The 21,400-nt window shown below is 44.8% G+C and overlaps 1 protein-coding gene across 1 annotated transcript in view; it reads left to right on the top strand.

Annotated features, from left to right (window-relative positions):
* STAB1 (stabilin 1) overlaps positions 1-21,400 on the top strand; it is a 281,241-nt gene that overhangs the window by 207,730 nt on the left and 52,111 nt on the right. The window contains exons 48-50 of the mRNA XM_073574319.1: positions 5,695-5,841; positions 16,136-16,261; positions 17,166-17,225. Coding sequence (XP_073430420.1) covers positions 5,695-5,841; positions 16,136-16,261; positions 17,166-17,225 — 333 coding nt within the window. The remainder of the gene's footprint in view (positions 1-5,694; positions 5,842-16,135; positions 16,262-17,165; positions 17,226-21,400) is intronic.

The raw sequence follows: 21,400 nt of genomic DNA, 5'->3' as shown, positions 1-21,400 counted from the left end.
ACACATCTAGCCAGCAGCTCTTGTTTTGGCCAAAAGATTTTTTTTAAATCTGCCACCATGACAAGGCAGACTCTTTTGGCCGGGCCCTACTCTACTGTAACCTATTAAACATTTGCTAAAATATCCAATACAATTTAGGTATATTTTTTATTTATTTTTCAATTTTTAAAATGACCAATAATATCACATCCAAAGGGACTAATACCACCGCACCATCACCATGTCCAGACCACATATTACCACCACATAGTGACCAATAATACCACATACATGGAACAAATACAACCACACCATGACCAGACCACATATTACCACCACAGAGACAAAATAATAGCACATACAAGGGACAAATACCACCACACCATGTCCCAACCACATATTACCACCACATGGTGACCAATAATACCACATACAAAGAACAAATACTGCCACACCATGACCAGACCACATATTACCACCAGTGACAGAATAATAGCACATACAAGGAACAAATACCACGGCACCATGCCCAGACCACATATTATCATCACATGGTGACCAATAATACCACATACAATTAACAAGTACTGCCACACCATGACCAGACCACATATTACCACCAGTGACTGAATAATAGCACATACAAGGAACAAATACCACCACACCATGCCCAGACCACATATTACCACGACATGGTGACTGAATACTACAATACTGATCATTAATAAAAAAACATAATACTATCACCATAAGTGCCATTATACACAGGAGAGCTGTACTTAGCATTTAGTGTCTGTGTTCAGGTAATACAGTGATCACCGGTGACATTGTACAAAGGCATTCTGTATATAGTGTACAGGTAATACAGTGACCACTGGCGACATTATACATAGGAGCTTTGAATATAGTGTCAGTGTACAGATAACACAGTGATCAGTGGTGACATTGTACAAAGGCACTCTGTATATAGTGTATAGTGTCAGTGTACAGGTAACACACTGACTCACCAGTGATGTCTCTAGGTGAAGTCCTTCATCTTTGTTTTTCATATTTCATCCAGCACACACTGCCATCACGTCTTCCAGCCAGGGCTCGTCTCTGCAGGAAATAACAGAATTATCTAGAGCTCCGCTTGCAGAACACATTCCTTATTTTTTTTCCCAACTTCTACACTACACCAGATGAAGAAAAAAAGGCGTCATAGTGTCATTCTGCACAGTAACAGACCCGCCCCCCCATTTAAAACAGTATCCTCAAAAAAATAAAATAAATACATCACTGCAGTAATAATATCCCTTAATTAGCCCCTATGGTAATAATATCCCCCATCCTGACCCCTGTGTGTCTCATTCCTGACTTCAGCCATATTTTCTCTCATCCTGCCCTCATGAGTATCCTTTCTGCCCCCATATGATCTCCCGATCCTGCCCCGTCTACATCGTATCCATCCTGCCCCATGATCCTGCACCATGTGTCTCCCATCCTGCCCCGTGTCTCACATTCTGCCCCGTCCTGTGTCTCACTTTCACATTCTGCCCCCTCCTGTGTCTTACTGTCACATTCTGCCCCCATGCCTCACATTCTGCCCCTCCTGTGTATCACTGTCACATTCTGCCACCTCCTGTGTCTCATTGTCATATTCTACCCCCTCCTGTGTCTTACTGTCACATTCTGCCCCCCTCCTGTGTCTCACTGTCACATTCTGCCCCTCCTGTGTCTCACTGTCACATTCTGCCCTCCCCTGTGTCCTACTTTCACATTCTGCCCCTTCCTGTGTCATTACTGTCACATTCTGCCCCCTCCTGTGTCTCACTGTCGCATTCTGCCCCCCTCCTGTGTCTTACTGTCGTATATACTGCCCCCTCCTGTGTCTCACTGTCACATTCTGCCCCCTCCTGTGTCTTACTGTCACATTCTGCCCCATGTCTCACATTCTGCCCCTCCTGTGTCATTACTGTCACATTCTGCCCCCTCCTGTGTCTCACTGTCACATTCTGCCCCCTCCTGTGTCTCACTGTCACATTCTGCCCCCATGTCTCACATTCTGCCCCCTCCTGTGTCTCTCTGTCACATTCTGCCCCCATGTCTCGCATTCTGCCCCCTCGTGTGTCTCACTGTCACATTCTGCCCCCATGTCTCGCATTCTGCCGCCTCCTGTGTCTCACTGTCACATTCTGCCCCCATGTCTTGCATTCTGCCCCCATGTCTCACTTTCTGCCCCCCCGTGTCTCACTGTCACATTCTGCCCCATCCTGTCTTACTGTCACATTCTGCCCCCATGTCTGCATTCTGCCCCCATCATATCTGCATTCTGCCCCCATGTCTTGCATTCTGCCCCCATGTCTTGCATTCTGCCCCATGTCTTGCATTCTGCCCCATGTCTTGCATTCTGTCCCATGTCTTGCATTCTGTCCCATGTCTTGCATTCTGCCCCATGTCTTGCATTATGCCCCCATGTCTTGCATTCTGCCCCATCATGTCTGCATTATGCCCCCATCATGTCCAGCATTCTGCCCCCATCATGTCCAGCATTCTGCCCCCATCATGTCCTGCATTCTGCCCCATCATGTCTTGCATTCTGCCCCCATCATGTCTTGCATTCTGCCCCATCATGTCTTGCATTCTGCCCCATCATGTCTTGCATTCTGGCCCCATCATGTCTTGCATTCTGGCCCCATCATGTCTTGCATTCTGGCCCCATCATGTCTTGCATTCTGCCCCCATCATGTCTTGCATTCTGCCCCCATCATGTCTTGCATTCTGCCCCCATCATGTCTTGCATTCTGCCCCCATCATGTCTTGCATTCTGCCCCCATCATGTCTTGCATTCTGCCCCCATCATGTCTTGCATTCTGCCCCCATCATGTCTTGCATTCTGCCCCATCATGTCTTGCATTCTGCCCCCATCATGTCTTGCATTCTGCCCCCATCATGTCTTGCATTCTGCCCCCATCATGTCTTGCATTCTGCCCCCATCATGTCTTGCATTCTGCCCCCATCATGTCTTGCATTCTGCCCCATCATGTCTTGCATTCTGCCCCCATCATGTCTTGCATTCTGCCCCCATCATGTCTTGCATTCTGCCCCCATCATGTCTTGCATTCTGCCCCCATCATGTCTTGCATTCTGCCCCCATCATGTCTTGCATTCTGCCCCCATCATGTCTTGCATTCTGCCCCCATCATGTCTTGCATTCTGCCCCCATCATGTCTTGCATTCTGCCCCCATCATGTCTTGCATTCTGCCCCCATCATGTCTTGCATTCTGCCCCCATCATGTCTTGCATTCTGCCCCCATCATGTCTTGCATTCTGCCCCCATCATGTCTTGCATTCTGCCCCCATCATGTCTTGCATTCTGCCCCCATCATGTCTTACAATCTGCCCCATCATGTCTTACAATCTGCCCCATCATGTCCAGCATTCTGCCCCCATCATGTCCAGCATTCTGCCCCCATCATGTCCAGCATTCTGCCCCCATCATGTCCAGCATTCTGCCCCCATCATGTCTTGCATTCTGCCCCCATCATGTCTTGCATTCTGCCCCCATCATGTCTTGCATTCTGCCCCCATCATGTCTTGCATTCTGCCCTCATTTCTCCATATTTGCCCCTGTGTGTCTCCAGTCCTGCCCCCAAGTCTCCATTCTGTCAGGGAAACGTATTGCCCCTTTCAATAATAAAATAAAATAAAAACTTTTTTCTTACCTGGCCTCTCTCTTGCATTGAAGTTGGAGCTGCAGCTGTGTGAGGCTGAGCTGAAAGGACCTGTGGTGACGTCATCGTCATGTGATCAGGGGGCGGGCTGATCTATGGTGAAGGACTGTGGTAATGATTACGTCACCACAGGTCCTTCAGCTCTTCTGTAGCTTTGGATGTCGGCCGCTGTGGCGGCTCTACTGATGTGTGCGCTGCAGGCCGGGCTGCAGCGCACACTTGGGGCCTGCCTGGCGCCCCATGACATGCAGCACTTTGGGCTGTAAGCACAGGAGCGGGGCCCCTGATCTACGGGGCCCCCTTCTGTACTGCTGTTCATCGGGCCCCATACAGAAGTAAGGGCTGTCGTGCCCTGATAGCGGTCCTGCCTGTGCCTTCACACACAGTGTCCCAACCCAGCAGCCTTGGATCCTGTCAGGTGACGTCCTCTAGGTTCCCTTGATCCTATGTGGCTGCCTTTTCAGGATGTGTGTGCGGGCTTGACTGCAGCACATACAGACACTATAGCCTCCGTTTTTCTAGCTGAGTCCTCAGTTTCTCCACTAGTCTGGGGACAGTCCCCTACTGCGACCTGGTCCCTCCACTCGATTACAGTCGGCGTGGATTCGGGCGCCACGGGTGGATTCCTCACTTCCCGTGCCCCTATGATCCCTTCTTTCTCTTCTCACTCTGTCTAGTCTAGGGACAAGCTCCTCACTGCTCCAGTCCCCAGCACTAACTGAACATCTTCTGCTCTCTCTGTCACTCCCTTAAGCGCTTTCCCTTCTCCACTTTCTCCACCCACACCCTCTAGCTAGTCCCTCCCTGGCCTGGAGAGGTCTAGTGTTGAATGCTGGTATGTGGGTACTGGGTAGTGTCCCCTCCTTACCCAAGAGCGGAGTACCACACCTCTGGCTGAGGAAGTGCAGTACCTCTGTGGCGACTGGACCCTCAGGGGTGCCACATTAACAATAGATTTGCTGCCAATAACATTATACCATATGGGGACACAATGATCATTCTGTCCCAATCAGTGTTTATAGGCCTCTGTAATCAGGCCGGTCAATAAACGCCAATTAATTTTTCTATGGTCAATCGGTAGGTGTCAAGGCACATTTTGGCCTGTCTAAATATACCATACGGTCTACTGATAATTCTAACTCTAATATATGCCTAGCACTGTATTAGTTAGTTATTTGACCATACATCCTACTAATAATCTAACAGACAGCCAAATCCACCAATTCTCCAAAATATTTGGGGTTACTCCAGACTCTCCCTCAATGGCAAATGTCAGGGGAGATGAGAATCGGGCGGTTGTAATTCAAGCAGTAAGCCTCCACTGAAGAATTCTGACAGTATCTTTCTCCCCTCTCTCTATGCAGACCAAATAAATGCTTAATATTTATATTGGGGGGTGTTGGGGAGTTAGCTGCTAGCTGAATGAGTGCATAACCAGCCTTATACAATGCTTATTACTGGTAGAAAGTGTTACCGTAGAGATGAGCGACTTTGGTCGGATCGGGTTTCATGGAACAAAATTTGTTTCAGATGAAACTGGTCCGACTAGGGCAAAAAAAAGTCGGAGTTTCGTCCGAAACCCGACCCCAATGCAAGTCAATGGGGATTAAAAGTCTGCATTGAGTGGATGAATGTCATCCGCTCAATGCCGACTTTTAATCCCCATTGACTTGCATTGGGGTCGGGTTTCGGACGAAACTCCGACTTTTTTTGCCCTAGTCGGACCAGTTTCATCTGAAACAAATTTTGTTTCATGAAAGCCGATCCAACCAAAGTCGCTCAACTCTAATTACTAGCAATGGTGCGTGTAATTCAGGACCTGTAGATATATGTTGTACCTATTCTGCCAGACAGATTTCCAATTATTTTGTTTAGTCTTCTGTACATTCTATTAAGACACCCAATTATCACGAATTATCCACATCCTCGGCATCTGATCATTGCGTTGCGCTGCTGTGTTACTACAGGAGAGAAACTGTTGTGCTGTATATCATATTTCAGATTGCAGAGTGGACGAAAAAGAATCTTCTGATCCATTTACTCAACCATCACCTAGTAAGCTGTCAAAAGCTTCTTATTGACGACCTTCAAAAAATATCATCTTTAACTACAATTCCTGGTGGTGCCATAAGATTTTCTACAAAGAATGTAAGTAAAGTAATCATAAAGTTATAGTAATAAAGTTAATAATAATAAAGTGATGTTTCTCCATCTTCTGTGCAACCAACAATAAACCACATTCACCTTTTTTTTTTTTTAATCAGATAAATTTTTATTTATGATAACAATTACATCATATACATGACATCAAGCAATTGTTCACATATAAACATGTTTTTATAAACAAAAACAAAACTCCTCCCTCCTTTTTCCCCCCCTATCCCCCCTCCGAGATCCCTTCAGTGCCTTCCCCGTTCCTCGTCCAGTACTCTTTCCAACATCCATATATAGTTATGTAATGTGAATATCTTCCATATCCCAATACGTCCCTCCCACCCCTCTAACTCCATTCTACCCATGGCTGCCATATCTTGTGAAACACCTCAAGTTTATTTCTCTTAGTGTAAATACTTTTTTCCAATGAAATTATATGCTCCGCCTGCGCAAGAAAGTCCCGTCTAGTCGGAGGCTCCTCTCTGATCCAAAACCGGGCAATCAATTTCCTTGCTATGAACAACAGTCTAGCAATCGCCAGTTTGACCATAGCCGCCACTGCCAATTCTTCCACAAAGCCTAAAATACAGATCAAAGGGTCTCTGGGGATTACACATTTATATATCCATTCGATCCGATTCAGTACAACTGTCCAGTATGTAGACAATCTAGGGCAACACCACAACATGTGCATCATATCCAGCGTCGGACTGGAACACCTTGGGCCCACCAGAGAAAATCATTCTTGGGGCCCACTATGTAGCTGCATAGAGTTAAATACCAGACCACCAATTATGCGGTAAAACACGCTAATATCCGGGTATAATATAAGGTTGTACATGTCTTAATTATGTAGCAGGAGTTGGGGTAGCCCCCTCATAGAATATAAAGCAGCCCCCTCACATAGTATAATGCAGCCATCTCATAGAATATAATGCAGCCATCTCATAGAATATAATACTGCCCCCCTCATAGGGTATAATACTGCCCCCCTCATAGGGAATAATGCACCCCCTCATAGGGTATAATGCACCCCCTCATAGGGTATAATGCACCCCCTCATAGGGTATAATGCACCCCCTCATAGGGTATAATGCACCCCCTCATAGGGTATAATACTGCCCCCCTCATAGGGTATAATACTGCCCCCCTCATAGGGAATAATGCACCCCCTCATAGGGAATAATACTGCCCCCCTCATAGGGAATAATGCACCCCCTCATAGGGAATAATGCACCCCCTCATAGGGTATAATGCACCCCCTCATAGGGTATAATACTGCCCCCCTCATAGGGTATAATACTGCCCCCCTCATAGGTCATAGGGTATAATGCACCCCCTCATAGGGAATAATGCACCCCCTCATAGGGAATAATGCTGCCCCCTCATAGGGTATAATACTGCCCCCCTCATAGGGTATAATACTGCCCCCCTCATAGGGTATAATACTGCCCCCCTCATAGGGTATAATACTGCCCCCCTCATAGGGAATAATGCTGCCCTCCTCATAGGGTATAATGCTGCCTCATAGGGTATAATGCTGCCCCCTCATAGGGTATAATGCTGCCCTCCTCATAGGGTATAATGCACCCCGTCATAGGGAATAATGCTGCCCTCCTCATAGGGTATAATGCTGCCTCCTCATAGGGTATAATGCTGCCCCCTCATAGGGTATAATGCTGCCCCCTCATAGGGTATAATACTGCCTCCTCATAGGGTATAATGCTGCCTCATAGGGTATAATGCTGCCCCCTCATAGGGTATAATGCTGCCCTCCTCATAGGGTATAATGCACCCCCTCATAGGGAATAATGCTGCCCTCCTCATAGGGTATAATGCTGCCTCCTCATAGGGTATAATGCTGCCCCCTCATAGGGTATAATGCTGCCCCCTCATAGGGTATAATACTGCCCCCCTCATAGGGTATAATACTGCCCCCCTCATAGGGTATAATGCTATATAGATATATAGATATAGAGTTAGATAGATATAGATAGAAAGATAGATGTAGAAATAGATAGATATAGAGATAGATAGTAGATAATGGATAGAAAGTAGATAATGGATAGATAGAAAGATTCATAGAGATAGATAGAGATAGATATAAAGATAGATATAGAAAGAAATATAGATAGATAGATAGATCTAGATAGCTATAGATAGAAAGATATAGAGATAGATAGATAATAGATAGAGATATACAGATATAATAATAATATAGACATATATAGATAGATATAGAGATAAATATATATAGATAGATGGATATAAATAAAAATAGATATAGAGATATATATAGAGATAATAGATATAGAGATAGATAGATATAGAGATAGATATAGAGACAAATAGATATAGAAAGATAGATATAGAGATAGATATAGAGATAATAGCTAGATATAGAGATATGTATAGAGATAGATAGATATAGAGTTAGAAAGATAGATAGATAGAGATAGCTAGATAGATGGATAGATAGATATAGATAGATATAATAGATAGATATAGAGATAGATATAGAGATAGATGGATAGATCAATAGATAGATAGATAAAGAGAGAGAGATGGAGATAGAGATAGAGATAGATAATGAGATATAGAGATAGATATAGAGATATAGTGTTAGATAGAAAGATAGATATAGAGATAGATAGATATAGAGATAGATATGGATATAGAGCTAACAGATATAGAGATAGATAGATATAGAGATAATAGATAGATAGATATAGAGATAATATATAGATAGCTATAGAGAGAGAGATATAGAGATAGATATAGAGAGAAACAGATATAGATATAGAGATAGATATAGAGATAGATAGGTAGATAGATATAGAGATAATAGATAGATATAGAGATAGATAGATATAGATATAAAGATAGAGACAGAGAGAGCGGTAGATAGAGAGAGATAGATACAGAGATCGATAAATAGAGAGATAGATATAGATAATAGATAGAGATAGATAGATAGATAAAGATAGATAATAAATATAGAGAGAACAGATAGATATAGAGATAGAGTAAGATAGAAAGATATAGAGATAGGTAGATATAGATAATAGAGATAGCTAGATAGATAGACATAATAGATATAGATATAGATAGATATAGAGATAGATAGAAAGATAGATATAGAGATAGATGTAGAGATAGATATAGAGATAGAGCGATAGATAGATAGAGATAGATATATAATAGAGATAAATAGATAGATAAAGATAGATAGACATAGAGATAGAAAGATAGATAGATATACAGAGAGATAGAGATAAATAGATAGATGGATATAGAGAGAGATATAGAGAGAAATAGATATAGAGATAATAGATATATATAGAGATAGATAGATATAGATATAGAGAGAGATAGATACAGAGAAAAGATATAGAGATAAATAGAGAAAGATAGATAGATATATAGATATAGAGATAGAAAGATAGACATACAGAGAGATAGATATAGAGATAGATAGAGATATATAGATAGATAGCTATAGAGATAGATATAGAGAGAAATAGATATAGATATAGAGATAGATATAGAGATAGATATATAGATATAGATATAGAGATAGATATAGATATAGAGATAGAGCGATAGATAGCGAGAGATATAGATATAGAGATAGATAGATAGATACAGAGAAAAGATATAGAGATAGATAACGGATAGATAGATAGGTATAGAGATAGATATAGATATTAGATAGAGATATATATATAGATAAAGATAGATAGATATAGATGGTAGCTAGATAGATAATAAATATAGAGATAATAGATAGAGATAGATAGATAGATAGACATAATAGATATATATAGAAAGATATAGAGATAGATAGATATAGAGATAGATGTAGAGATAGATAGATATAAAGATAGAGCGATAGATATAGAAACAGATAGATATAGATAATAGATAGATAGATATAGAGATAGATAGATAAAAGAGAGATAGAGAGAGAGATATATATAGAGATATATAGAGATAGATAGAGACAGATAGAGAGAGCGAGAGAGATATAAAACCAAAACAAAACACAATACTCACCTCTCCTCCTCGCTCCCACGCTGATCCCGGCTTCAGTGTCAGGAGCTGCCCCCTCTGCCAGACACACAGCGGGTGCGCGATGTAGTGATGTCATCGCGCACTGGCTGTGAGCCAGGAGCAGAGAGGACTGAGGGCAGCGCCGGCCCTGATTTACAGCTGTAGTCTGCAGAGCGGCTTACTGGGCTGGGGGCGGGGCCTCTGGGGGTGGAGACCTGAAATGATATTCACTGCTTCGCAGTGAATATTCATTTCTCTTTAGCAGCGGGGACAGGGGCTCCTGCCTCCTGACACCCGCTGCTGCTCCGCTGGCAGGGGCCATCATAGCAGCTGCATGGTGTGCGACACACCACTGGCTGGGGGCCCCTGGAGCAGCGGGGGCCTTAGGCAACTGCTGGCCCTGTATGCCAGCAGGTGCCAGGGCCCACCAGATGCCAGGGCCCACCGGAGAATCCTCCGGTTCTCCGGTGGGCCAGTCCGACGCTGATCATATCTGCCCGTTCCTGCGAACACCGTGGACAATCGGAATCAGACCTCAAACCCATCTTGAACAATCTATCAGGAGTTCTGTAAGCTCTATGAATTACGTACAGCTGAGACATCCTCCCAGGTTCGCTCATAGAAATCTTAGGCACATATTCTAAAATAGATTCCCATCTATCATCACTTATTTCTCCCAATTCAGCCTCCCATTTCACTCTAGCCTTGATGGGATGACTGACTAGAAATGTAAATAATAAATCTCTATACACTTCTGAGATTGCCCCCTTCGTCTCGCTGTTCCCCAAAATGGAGGCCAGCGTGACATCAATCTGGACCTCAACAGGCCTCCTCCGACATTGCGACCGATACGCATGCTGAATTCTTTTATAATGATACATATTTGAGTGTGGAAGCTGGAACTCTGATTGTAGCTCCATGAATGATTTAAGTCTCCCCTGACCCACAAGCTGACCCATCCGTCTGATTCCTGCCTCTCTCCAAAGCCCAAATCCCTCCATTCGCTGGAATTCTTGTAAATTTATGTTATCCCACACTGGAGAGTATTTAGTAAGGCCCGTGACACCCCTAATCTGTTTAACTTTCTCCCATACCTTATGAATAAGGAGAACCGTAGGAAACCTAGAGCCAAATTTTAAAAACTGCCCCCCTTCCAGGCTCTCTCCCAAAGGCCATTTCCCAAACAGCTTTCTCAAACTACTGGGCGATTGTTCCTGTCCCGTCTCCTCCCCCCATCCTCCCATATGTTGACATTGTGCTGCTAAAAAATATACCCAGGGATTAGGAAGCGCCACCCCCCCCCGTCCTCTTTCGGCCTCTGCAACGTTTCTTGTTTAAACCGTGGGCTTTCCCCCCCCCATATTAGGTCGCCGAACAGCGATTTAATTTTACAGAACCTACTCTGTGGGATCCAAATTGGAGAATTATGCAGTACATACAGCAGCTGCGGCATCACAATCATTTTTAAAAGATTTACCCTTCCAATCACCGAAAGATGTAATTTATTCCACGCCGAAATCTTGGAACGAACTTTTTGTAGCAGAGGGCTTAAATTAAGTTCTTCAAAACTACTCAAAGGGAGGGCGATCTGTATCCCCAGATATTTAAATCTCGAAACTACTCTCAATTTCGGTGATATTCCAACCTCCCCAATATCTCCATCTACTGTATCAATGGGCATGATGCACGATTTATCCCAGTTAATTTTGAGTCCAGAAAATTCTCCGAATTCCTCAATTAATGCCATCGCATTATCCAAGTTCTCCCCCGAGTCCCCCAGGTATAGCAGAATATCATCAGCGTACAGAGACACCTTCTCCTCCTTCCTTCCATAAACAAATCCCTTTATCTCATGTGTATCCCTTATTTTAATAGCTAGGGGTTCCACGGCGAGGGCAAACAGCAACGGAGATAATGGGCATCCCTGTCTCGTACCCCTATGTAGTGAGAAACTATCAGATAATTTATTATTTACTCTGATTTTTGCCGTCTGAGAGGAATACAGCAACCCCACCCAAGACATAAACCTAGGCCCGAACCCAAAGCCCAACAGGACCGACCACAAGTACTTCCATTCTACACAGTCAAAAGCCTTATGGGCATCCAAAGACACTACCACTCTTTTTCCAGCATTATCGGCCGGAATTTGCATATTTAAATATAATCTTCTTAGATTGATTGCTGTAGATTTATTGGGCATAAAACCCGATTGATCTGGGTGAATTATTTTAGCCACCATACGGGTCAACCTGTTGGCCAAGGCCTTTGCCAATATCTTAATATCTGTCGTAAGAAGTGAAATCGGTCTGTAGGACTCCGGATCCAAAGGGTCTCTATCGGCTTTAGGAATGACCACAACAATGGCCTCTCTCATAGAAGTAGGCAGCTGTCCCCTCTCCAATGACTCATCAAATACCTTCACCAATTTAGTTATTACTTCTTCATTTAGTATTTTATAGACCTCCGTTGGAATACCATCTGCCCCCGGGGCCTTATTACCCGCCATGTCCGCCAATGCCACCCTCAACTCCTCTGCCGTAAGCGGCCTATCCATCCACTCTCTATCTTCATCCCCCAATCTAGGAAGCTCAATCGTCCCCAAATAACTGTCCATCTCCTCTTGACCTTTATGTGTCTGTGAGGAGTATAACTCACTGTAAAACTGTTTAAATACTTCCAAAATTTGATCCCCCTGTGAAACCACGGTACCTTCCTTATTTTTAATTGCATATACATGGGAAGATTCCCGTTGTGCCGACGCCACCACTGAGAGCAGGTGCCCCACTTTTTCACCCTCCGCGTAGAATGCCTCATTCTGAAACGCCCGCCGTCTCTCCGCCTTACGGATATGAAGTTTATTAACTTCCAATTGGGCCACTTTCATGCGGGTCTGCGTATCTGTATTACACTGCGCACCCAATGCCTCCTCCGCTGCCCTTAGTTCCTCCATCACTGCTTTGTCTTTATTTTGAGACTTAGTCTTATATCGAGATACTTCTCTGAATAAAATCCCTCTCAAAAAGGCCTTCATAGTATCCCAGACTATATGGCCCTCAGCACTGCCTTCATTTATACTAAAAAATTCTCCCAATTCTTCTCCCACCTTTCCCATATCCAGCAACCGTAACCAAAAGGGGTGAATTTTCCATCCCATTCCTGTCAACCTCCCTTGCCCTCCCAATTGTAGAGACACCTCCAATGGACAATGATCCGATAGGACCCTGGGCAGATATTCCACTTCCTGTACCAAGTCATCCATTCCCTCATTTCCTAAAGCCACATCAATACGAGATAAAGATCCGTATGTCGCCGAATAACATGAATAAGTATATTTCTCCATATTCCGAACTCTCCACAAATCTATCCAACCAATCTCCCTCATGTAGTTTCCAAAAGGTGTCACCTTCCCCCCCTTCCCACCCCCCGTATGTTTACCTTTATCCCAATGATCATTTGCAATATTATTTACATCACCGATTACAAGCAGCGGGACTCCCATCCATTTCCCAGATAAGTCCAGAATTTCCTGTATCTTTTTTCTAGAGAATGGTGGAGGGATATACAAGGACACAATACATAATAATCTATTCAAAATTCTGCATACAATAAACACGTATTGCCCGTCCCTATCTATTATAGCCTCCACTTCTTCGTATGGAGTAGAATTGTGGATTAACACCGACACTCCTCTTGCATAGGCCGAATACGTCGAGTGATAAGCCTTCCACACCCATCTTTTTTGTAGCATTGCGACTTTATCCTCTACCAGGTGTGTCTCTTGGAGGCAAATCACTGAGGGCCTCAGCTTCAGCAGATATTGTAAAACTGCAACCCGTTTTGAAGCGTTAGCGAGACCCCTAACGTTCCAGCTTAGAATCTTAATTCTATCCCCCATAATATGTTGCAATCCCAAACATTAGACACGTTATAGGTAGAATCTCGATCCTCCCCCCCCATCCCTCCCCCCCACCTCCCCACCTCTACCCCCTTTCTCAACTTCCCAACTGGAATAAACTCCCCCCCCTCCCCCTCCCAAAAAATTAGTTGTCTCCCACAGCCTTTAAGCTGATAAGAATTCTCTCTCCCTCTCTATTTGAGAACCAGTAGGGCGTTTTAACAGCCTAACGATACAAGCTCTGTATTCCAACTACCCTCCCGTCCACATTAATCCAACTGCAATAAGCGTTGCGCCGCCGAACACAACCTTCTTAAACCAACATGGCATTGCTTCATCTCAAAGATGACCATTAACTTAGTAATTTCAAACTAAATCACAGTTAGTCACTGTTTCAACATCACTCAGAGTATGCTTCAACGGGTCCGTCCCGCTCTGATATTTTGTATATTAGAGTCAAGCCAGAGTGTCGCCTCCTCTGGGTTCTGAAAAAAGTGCACCCGGTCCAAAGCTGCGACTCTCAGTTTAGCTGGGTAGATCATCGAGTAGCGCACATCTATGTCTCGTAGTCTTCTTTTAACTTCTCCAAACATCATCCGGAGCTTCTGGACTGCTGCAGAATAATCTGGGTAAATGGAGATGCGATTGCCATCTATGGTAAGTTCCGTATGGGTCCTGGCTTTCCTCAGCAGAGTGTCTCTGTCTCTATAATTCAAAACTTTAGCCAAAATGACTCTTGGAGCTGATCCTGGGGGCAGGGGTCTGGTGGGCACCCGATGCGCTCTTTCAACAGAAAACATTTTGGTAAGGCTGTCCCCTCCCACAGTATTCTTCAACCATGACTCAATGTACTCAGTGGGATTATTGCCCTCTGCTTTTTCTGGCACCCCCACAATCCTCAAGTTACTCCTGCGGGAGCGGTTCTCCAAATCATCAGTTTTAAATTCCAGCTCAGCTATACGTTGCATATACTTCTTTTCCCTTTTCAACAGTTCATTAACCTGGTCCTCCGCACTTCCCACACGTTCTTCCACCACCTCCACTCTCTGTTCAACTTTGCGCACTGCAGCGTTAATCGCAGCCATCTCCCCTTTTAAATCATCCACACGACCATTCAGAGCTGCAAGGGCAGATTTGTTGTACATTACCACAGAGAATATGTCCTTGAGCGTCGGCTCTGCTACATCCAGTGTGTCCGGCTGCTCAAGCTGGCCAGAACATGCAGCCACCTCAGGGGATCTCCATTCCTCCCCACCACTCTGTGGCTGGCCCCCTCCTTCCTGCTGTGTCCCAGGGACATGTTCTGGGTCAGGTCTCTCCCCTTCAGCCTCTGACCGCTCATTAGCAGCCTCCTCTGACCTTGCAAAGCGTTCCAGCCGAGCGATCACCTCCATCTTCCTCTGATATGCCGCACTCGCCCTTGCCGCCTCCTCTGCAGCCTCGGCGCCATCTTGGGCCTGAGCATTTCCAGACGCTGCCAGCTCCTTCTGTCTCCTGCGCGTCATCCTGCTGCGGGGCTCTTCTCCATCCGACCGCACTCTACTCCCTGCTACTCCCCAGGTTTCTGCACACTCCGTGGGGGAATTTCAGGGTTCGGCGGCGCTGCAAATAGCTATAATCAGGGAGATTGTGGCAGGAGAGCTCCTCTGCACGTCCTCTCACATCGTGCGCTAGGCCACGCCCCCAACCACGTTCACCTTTCATGAAGAGAGTGAGGGCGATTGTGCCTTGGATGTGGATATTTGGGATTAGATATTGTCATTTGATAGCTGTGGACTCCTAAATGGGAAGTCCACTTTTGGGGACATTTGGGTGTGTGTATATATGATGGCAGACTTGTAAATCTTCGTGCACTGTGTGGGTAATGTGAAGAGGATTCTCCAGTGCCGGGGCCGGGAGCGGGCAGTCATGTTACCACAAGTATGTGATTTGCATACTTCCGGCCACATGCCAACTAGACTGTATCCGGCCTCGCCCAGTACACTTGCATTGAGCATGGCGGGATACAGTCTAGTCTGCATGTGACCGCATGTATGCAAATCACATACGTGCAGTCATGAGCCCGCCGCTACCAGCGCACACAGTGGAAAACCCTCACAGCGTGCGGTGCACGCAATATGAGGATTAACAAGTCTGCAGTCCCATATAGTGACTAGACTTGTAGCTTATGACCGGACAACCCCTTTAAAGAGCAATGAAACGGCATATGCACATATTCTGTGTAGCTGTATGGTGTGACCTTGGTCCCTGCTGGGCTCAGGGTCATTTACTGCACTCCTGATTTACATTAATATAATTTCCTTCAGACTTGCCCTGATGCGCAATTTTATTTATTTTTAGGATGAAGTGTACTTAAATGATTTTGTAAGAATAACAAAGAGTGATATAATGGCAACAAATGGAGTCATTCACATGATTGACCAGGTTTTGATCCCAGAAGTTCCTAAGAACAGTAGTTTAAATAGGGTAAGTATATGATCTACTCTATATTAATACTAAAGATGAAAGCGGATCTGTTGACAGATTCTACATTATAAATGTATATCTAATACTTGATGGGGCTGATGTACGTACTTTGAAAAGTTTTGTTATAATCACTGTATAAATATGCTATTAAAATGAGCGTGAGTGTAGTTAGAGAGAGCTCAGATGACAGTTGGTACTGATAAGACTTTATGTAGAGGGGAGGAGTCATGAGAAGGGAGGAGCTCTGCCTCTAGCTCCTCCCCCTCTCCTCTACATAGGCGATGACAGATACTAATGATAAGATTCTATCTCAGTAATGTAACATTCCTTCTTCACTGAAATACAGATTTTAGCCATGAATTAAGAATTTTGAGAATGAATGATCTGTTCAAAAGGAGAATGAAGCAAATTCCCCACATAAAATATATTACAAGGACTCGTATTTATTATTCTATTGATTTTACACTTTAAGGTGCATTTACAATGAAATATTATCGTAAATATCCCTAGGAACGCTCATTTCACAATGATCTTGAAGTGTAAACTGGCAGGAAGCTTGTTCGTCAGGTGAAATGATCTTTTGTGCTGGACAAAAATTGTTCTCGGCAGCACATCACCGCTGTAAACAGAGCCTGTGCTGCCGACAACAATGGCAGCCTTAACGCACTGAATGATCTATGTTATAGGTCATTCAATGAGCATCTGAAGCTGGGTTGTCCTCTCATAAGTCAGACATTTCTTATTTTATCCTGTGATTGGAGCGTTTTGATCTCTGTTAAAGCTAGGAATCTTCAGCTCTATATCAGATAGTTACTTTAAGTCTGCTTTGTAGATGACTGGGTATGTTAACTTATAGGATACGGTGTATATTGTGTTTTAATTTTTTTTTTTTACTTATCTGCAGTTAAATATAAGTGAAGTTGCGCGTTTCTACGGGTATTCAAAATTTATCCAACTTTTGCAGGTAATCTTTGCTTTATTTTGAGATTTTTCTTTTACATAATGTACTCAATTCATAATATTTTGTTTGACCAGTGATGTAAATGAAAGTATATTTGGGATGTTATTTTGACTGCACCCCAAGAATGCTCACCTGCAGCGATGGATTCTATAGGTCAATGTGCCTTAAAGGGTATTTCTCAGCATCTTCATTCAGTCTTCATTGAAGCACACTGAGAATCATGGGATAGTCTACTGTCACCTGGTTGCTGAATTATTACTACATTCTAAATGAAAATTATCTCCTCCCAAGCAGACTATACGTCGCCTGCTTGCTCAAGGCTCCCTCAGTTTTTTTGTAGTGTCAGTTGGAAGCAAGGTCTGTCCTATACCTGTCTTAGTTGTTAACCATCTCTCTTTTCAGCTGGACTGTGTTTAGGGTAAGAGGGTGTAATTCTGTGCTATGTTTCACCCACGCAGTGACTGAGACTACAGGCTGTAATTGTGCAGTCCGTATCCTCTTGCGTCAGTATGGCTGGACCAGAATACTTTAACACCAAAGGTGATCAGGTACTGGGGCGGCAGTCTGTAAGCCATCCACATAGGGTGCGTGTGGCATGGAGCAGAAAATTGGATTTCGGGTCTTTACGACAGGTGGGTATAGCCTTGTTGTGACTCTGTGTGACCCCCCACCTCTCCCCCACCCACTTCCTCACTTTTTTCCCTCCCCCACTCCCTGTCTCTTAGGGTAGTTTAGGAGGGCAGGGAAAGCTAGAACTGGGGTTTAGTGGTTTGGAGGAGAGGCTCGGCCCTTTAATGCCCAGCTGACGAGTCCTGTTAGTGGCTTGGAGTTCCGCTGCGCCGCCAGGCGTGCTAGACAATTCCCTTCTGTGTGGCGTGCCATTTCAGTCCGCCTTGCTGGTCTTCAGTGATTGCCCCCTACTCTTTCTGTGTGTGGGTTGTGTGATTACCTTGGTCAGGTGGAGTGGACTGCATAGCGGCCATTGCTTTGTAGGGCTGCCTATACCCTGGTGTGGCGGTCCCGTGCTGCTGCTGTGCTGTGGCAGTGCTGTAGTTAATTGTTGGCCAATTCGGTGCAGCCTCTGAGCCCAGCCAGTAGCGTGTTCAATGGTCATATGCATCGGCCTATCAGCAGCGCTTCCCAGCGACCACATTAGCCTCGCCTCTTTCTATTCCGATGGCGCTATATCACACTGCAGTATTTTGAATATGGCGCCTGTGTGGGATCCTCAGTCGTGCCGTCCTGCTTCTGGCACTCACCAGAGCACAACGGACACTAGCGACACGGGTGCTCTTCTGGGATTGCAGACAGGGTAGGCTATTGACAACTGGGGGCTGATATCTGGTTCTCTTCAGCAACATTTCTTAAAGCACTGTTCACTGTCATTCCCCCCCCCCCTGCTATCTGGCTCTTATAATATCCAAAGATGACCGTGCAACCCTATCGGGGCAGCCCGCACTAGTCATTTATTGTGCATGCTTAGCCTGTTATAATAATTTTTCCACTGGGCAATTAGTGGCCTACTGTACACCTTCTGCTCAGGGGACCTCTGTAATGTCAGAAGAGAGTATAACCACGCCTGCTTGGGCTTGTGATCAAGCCCAGTCAGTAAGTCTTGAGCTGCAAAGGGCTCATATATTGTTCTTTCACAGGGGCCCTTGTCTGTCTGTGTCCACCAGTGACCTAGTTATAGGTATGCCCATCAGGATCCAGTCAGACAATGCAATGGAAGGCCTATAGGTATGCCTATCAGGATCCCGTCAGACAATGCCATGGTTGTGGCCTATTGTAACGAATGGAAGCGGAGGCAGAGATGGTGAAGTTCACATTCGTTTTTATTTTTTAAGTGAACCTCGGGACCACGGTCCGGGGGGCTCCGAAGAGGGCGTGACTAGTGAGCCCCAGGCACCCGTAGTAAAGCCCCTCAGGCAGGGCCAGAATGGAATATCCGGAGGACACAGGTGCTACCTCCAGTTAGACCCCGAACACGTGGCAGCTGTCCCAGCGGGACCAAAAGGGATGACAAAGGTTACAGCAGAGTCCGTAATGTGCTGGGTCCTGGATCCGGTTAGTTGGTAAGGAGTAGGTTCCAGTGACCTTCACACAGTCCTTGGACTCGGATGGCTGTAGGCGGAACGGGATGGCTTAGGCCCAGATGGTTGCTGATATAACCAGGTAACACAGGATACTGATATGCTGTGGAAACAGAGAGCATTAGACAATGCACAGAGACTGCAGATGCAGTGCAGACAGGTTAGCATGAGAACCGGATGTAGCATTGATAGATACTCGTTGCTCCGGCACTCTCCCTATGGAGAGGCCAGAAATAGCAGCCAGTGCGCTGCCATTGGTTGATTGCATTTTTTTGAATAATGCACGTCGCCCCTTTAAGAAGGCAAGAGAGCGGGCGGGCGTGCCCTAATAGCCTTAGTTACAGATCTCCTCACAGGACGCCAGGAGGAGGAGGCAGGAGGGAGGACAGAATGCTGAGCAGCAGCATGAGAGGCTCGAGGTGAGTGCCCAGAACGGAGAGCAGCGGCAGGCCTGGATGCAGCGCCAGGACGGGGGCCAGGTGTAACAGTATCTCCCTCTTTACACCCCCTCTTCTTCAAACCTGCGTAGAACCGTTTAAGGAGAAGAGGAGCCTGGATGTTCTCCCTAGGCTCCCAAGATCTCTCCTCAGGACCAAAACCCCTCCAGTCCACCAGGTAGTATGTCTTACCCCTTATTTTTTTTTTTACGGCCAGTACAGTCATATGTTAAAGTTTGGGCACCCCTATTAATGTTAACCTTTTTTCTTTATAACAATTTTGGTTTTTGCAACAGCTATTTCAGTTTCATATATCTAAAAACTGATGGACTCAGTTATTTTTCTGGATTCAAATGAGGTTTATTGTACTAACAGAAATTGTGCAATCTGCATTTAAACAAAATTTGACCGGTGCAAAAGTATGGGCACCTCAACATAAAAGTGACATTAATATTTCGTAGATCCTCCTTTTGCAAAAATAACAGCCTCTAGTCGCTTCCTGTAGCTATTAATGAGTTCCTGGATCCTGGATGAAGGTATTTGTGACCATTCCTGTTTACAAAACAATTCCAGTTCAGTTAAGTTTGATGGTCGCCGAGCATGGACAGCCTGCTTCAAATCATCCCACAGATGTTCAATGATATTCAGGTCTGGGGACTGGGATGGCCATTCCAGAACATTGTAATTGTTCCTCTGCATGAATGCCTGAGTAGATTTGGAGCGGTGTTTTGGATCATTGTCTTGCTGAAATATCCATCCCCTGCGTAACTTCAACTTCGTCACTGATTCTTGCACATTATTGTCAAGAATCTGCTGATACTGAGTTGAATCCATGCGACCCTCAACTTTAACAAGATTCCCGGTGCCAGCATTAACCACACAGCCCCAAAGCATGATGGAACCTCCACCAAATTTTTCTGTGGGTAGCAAGTGTTTTTCTTGGAATGCTGTGTTTTTTAGCCTCCATGCATAACACCTTTTTGTATGACCAAACAACTCAATCTTTGTTTCATCAGTCCACAGGACCTTCTTCCAAAATGTAACTGGCTTGTCCAAATGTGCTTTTGCATACCTCAGGCGACTCTGTTTGTGGCGTGCTTGCAGATACGGCTTCTTTCGCATCACTCTCCCATACAGCTTCTCCTTGTGCAAAGTGCGCTGTATTGTTGACCGATGCACAGTGACACCATCTGCAGCAAGATGATGCTGCAGGTCTTTGGAGGTGGTCTGTGGATTGTCCTTGACTGGTCTCACCATTCTTCTTCTCTGCCTTTCTGATATTTTTCTTGGCCTGCCACTTCTGGGCTTAACAAGAACTGTACCTGTGTTCTTCCATTTCCTTACTATGTTCCTCACAGTGGAAACTGACAGGTTAAATCTCTGAGACAACTTTTTGTATCATTCCCCTGAAAATCTATGTTGAATAATCTTTGTTTTCAGATCATTTGAGAGTTGTTTTGAGGAGCCCATGATGCCACTCTTCATAGGAGAATCAAATAGGAGAACTGCTTGCAAGTGGCCACCTTAAATACGTTTTCTCATGATTTGATACACCTGGCTATGAAGTTCAAAGCTCAATGAGGTTACAAAACCAATTTAGTGCTTCAGGAAGTCAGTAAAAAGTAGTTAGGAGTGTTCAAATCAAGAA

This window comes from Dendrobates tinctorius, unplaced genomic scaffold (genome assembly GCF_039654945.1).
Source record: "Dendrobates tinctorius isolate UK_male_01 unplaced genomic scaffold, ASM3965494v1 ptg000038l, whole genome shotgun sequence".
In the NCBI taxonomy this organism is placed as follows: domain Eukaryota; kingdom Metazoa; phylum Chordata; class Amphibia; order Anura; family Dendrobatidae; genus Dendrobates; species Dendrobates tinctorius.
This window is presented reverse-complemented; position numbering and strand designations above follow the sequence as displayed.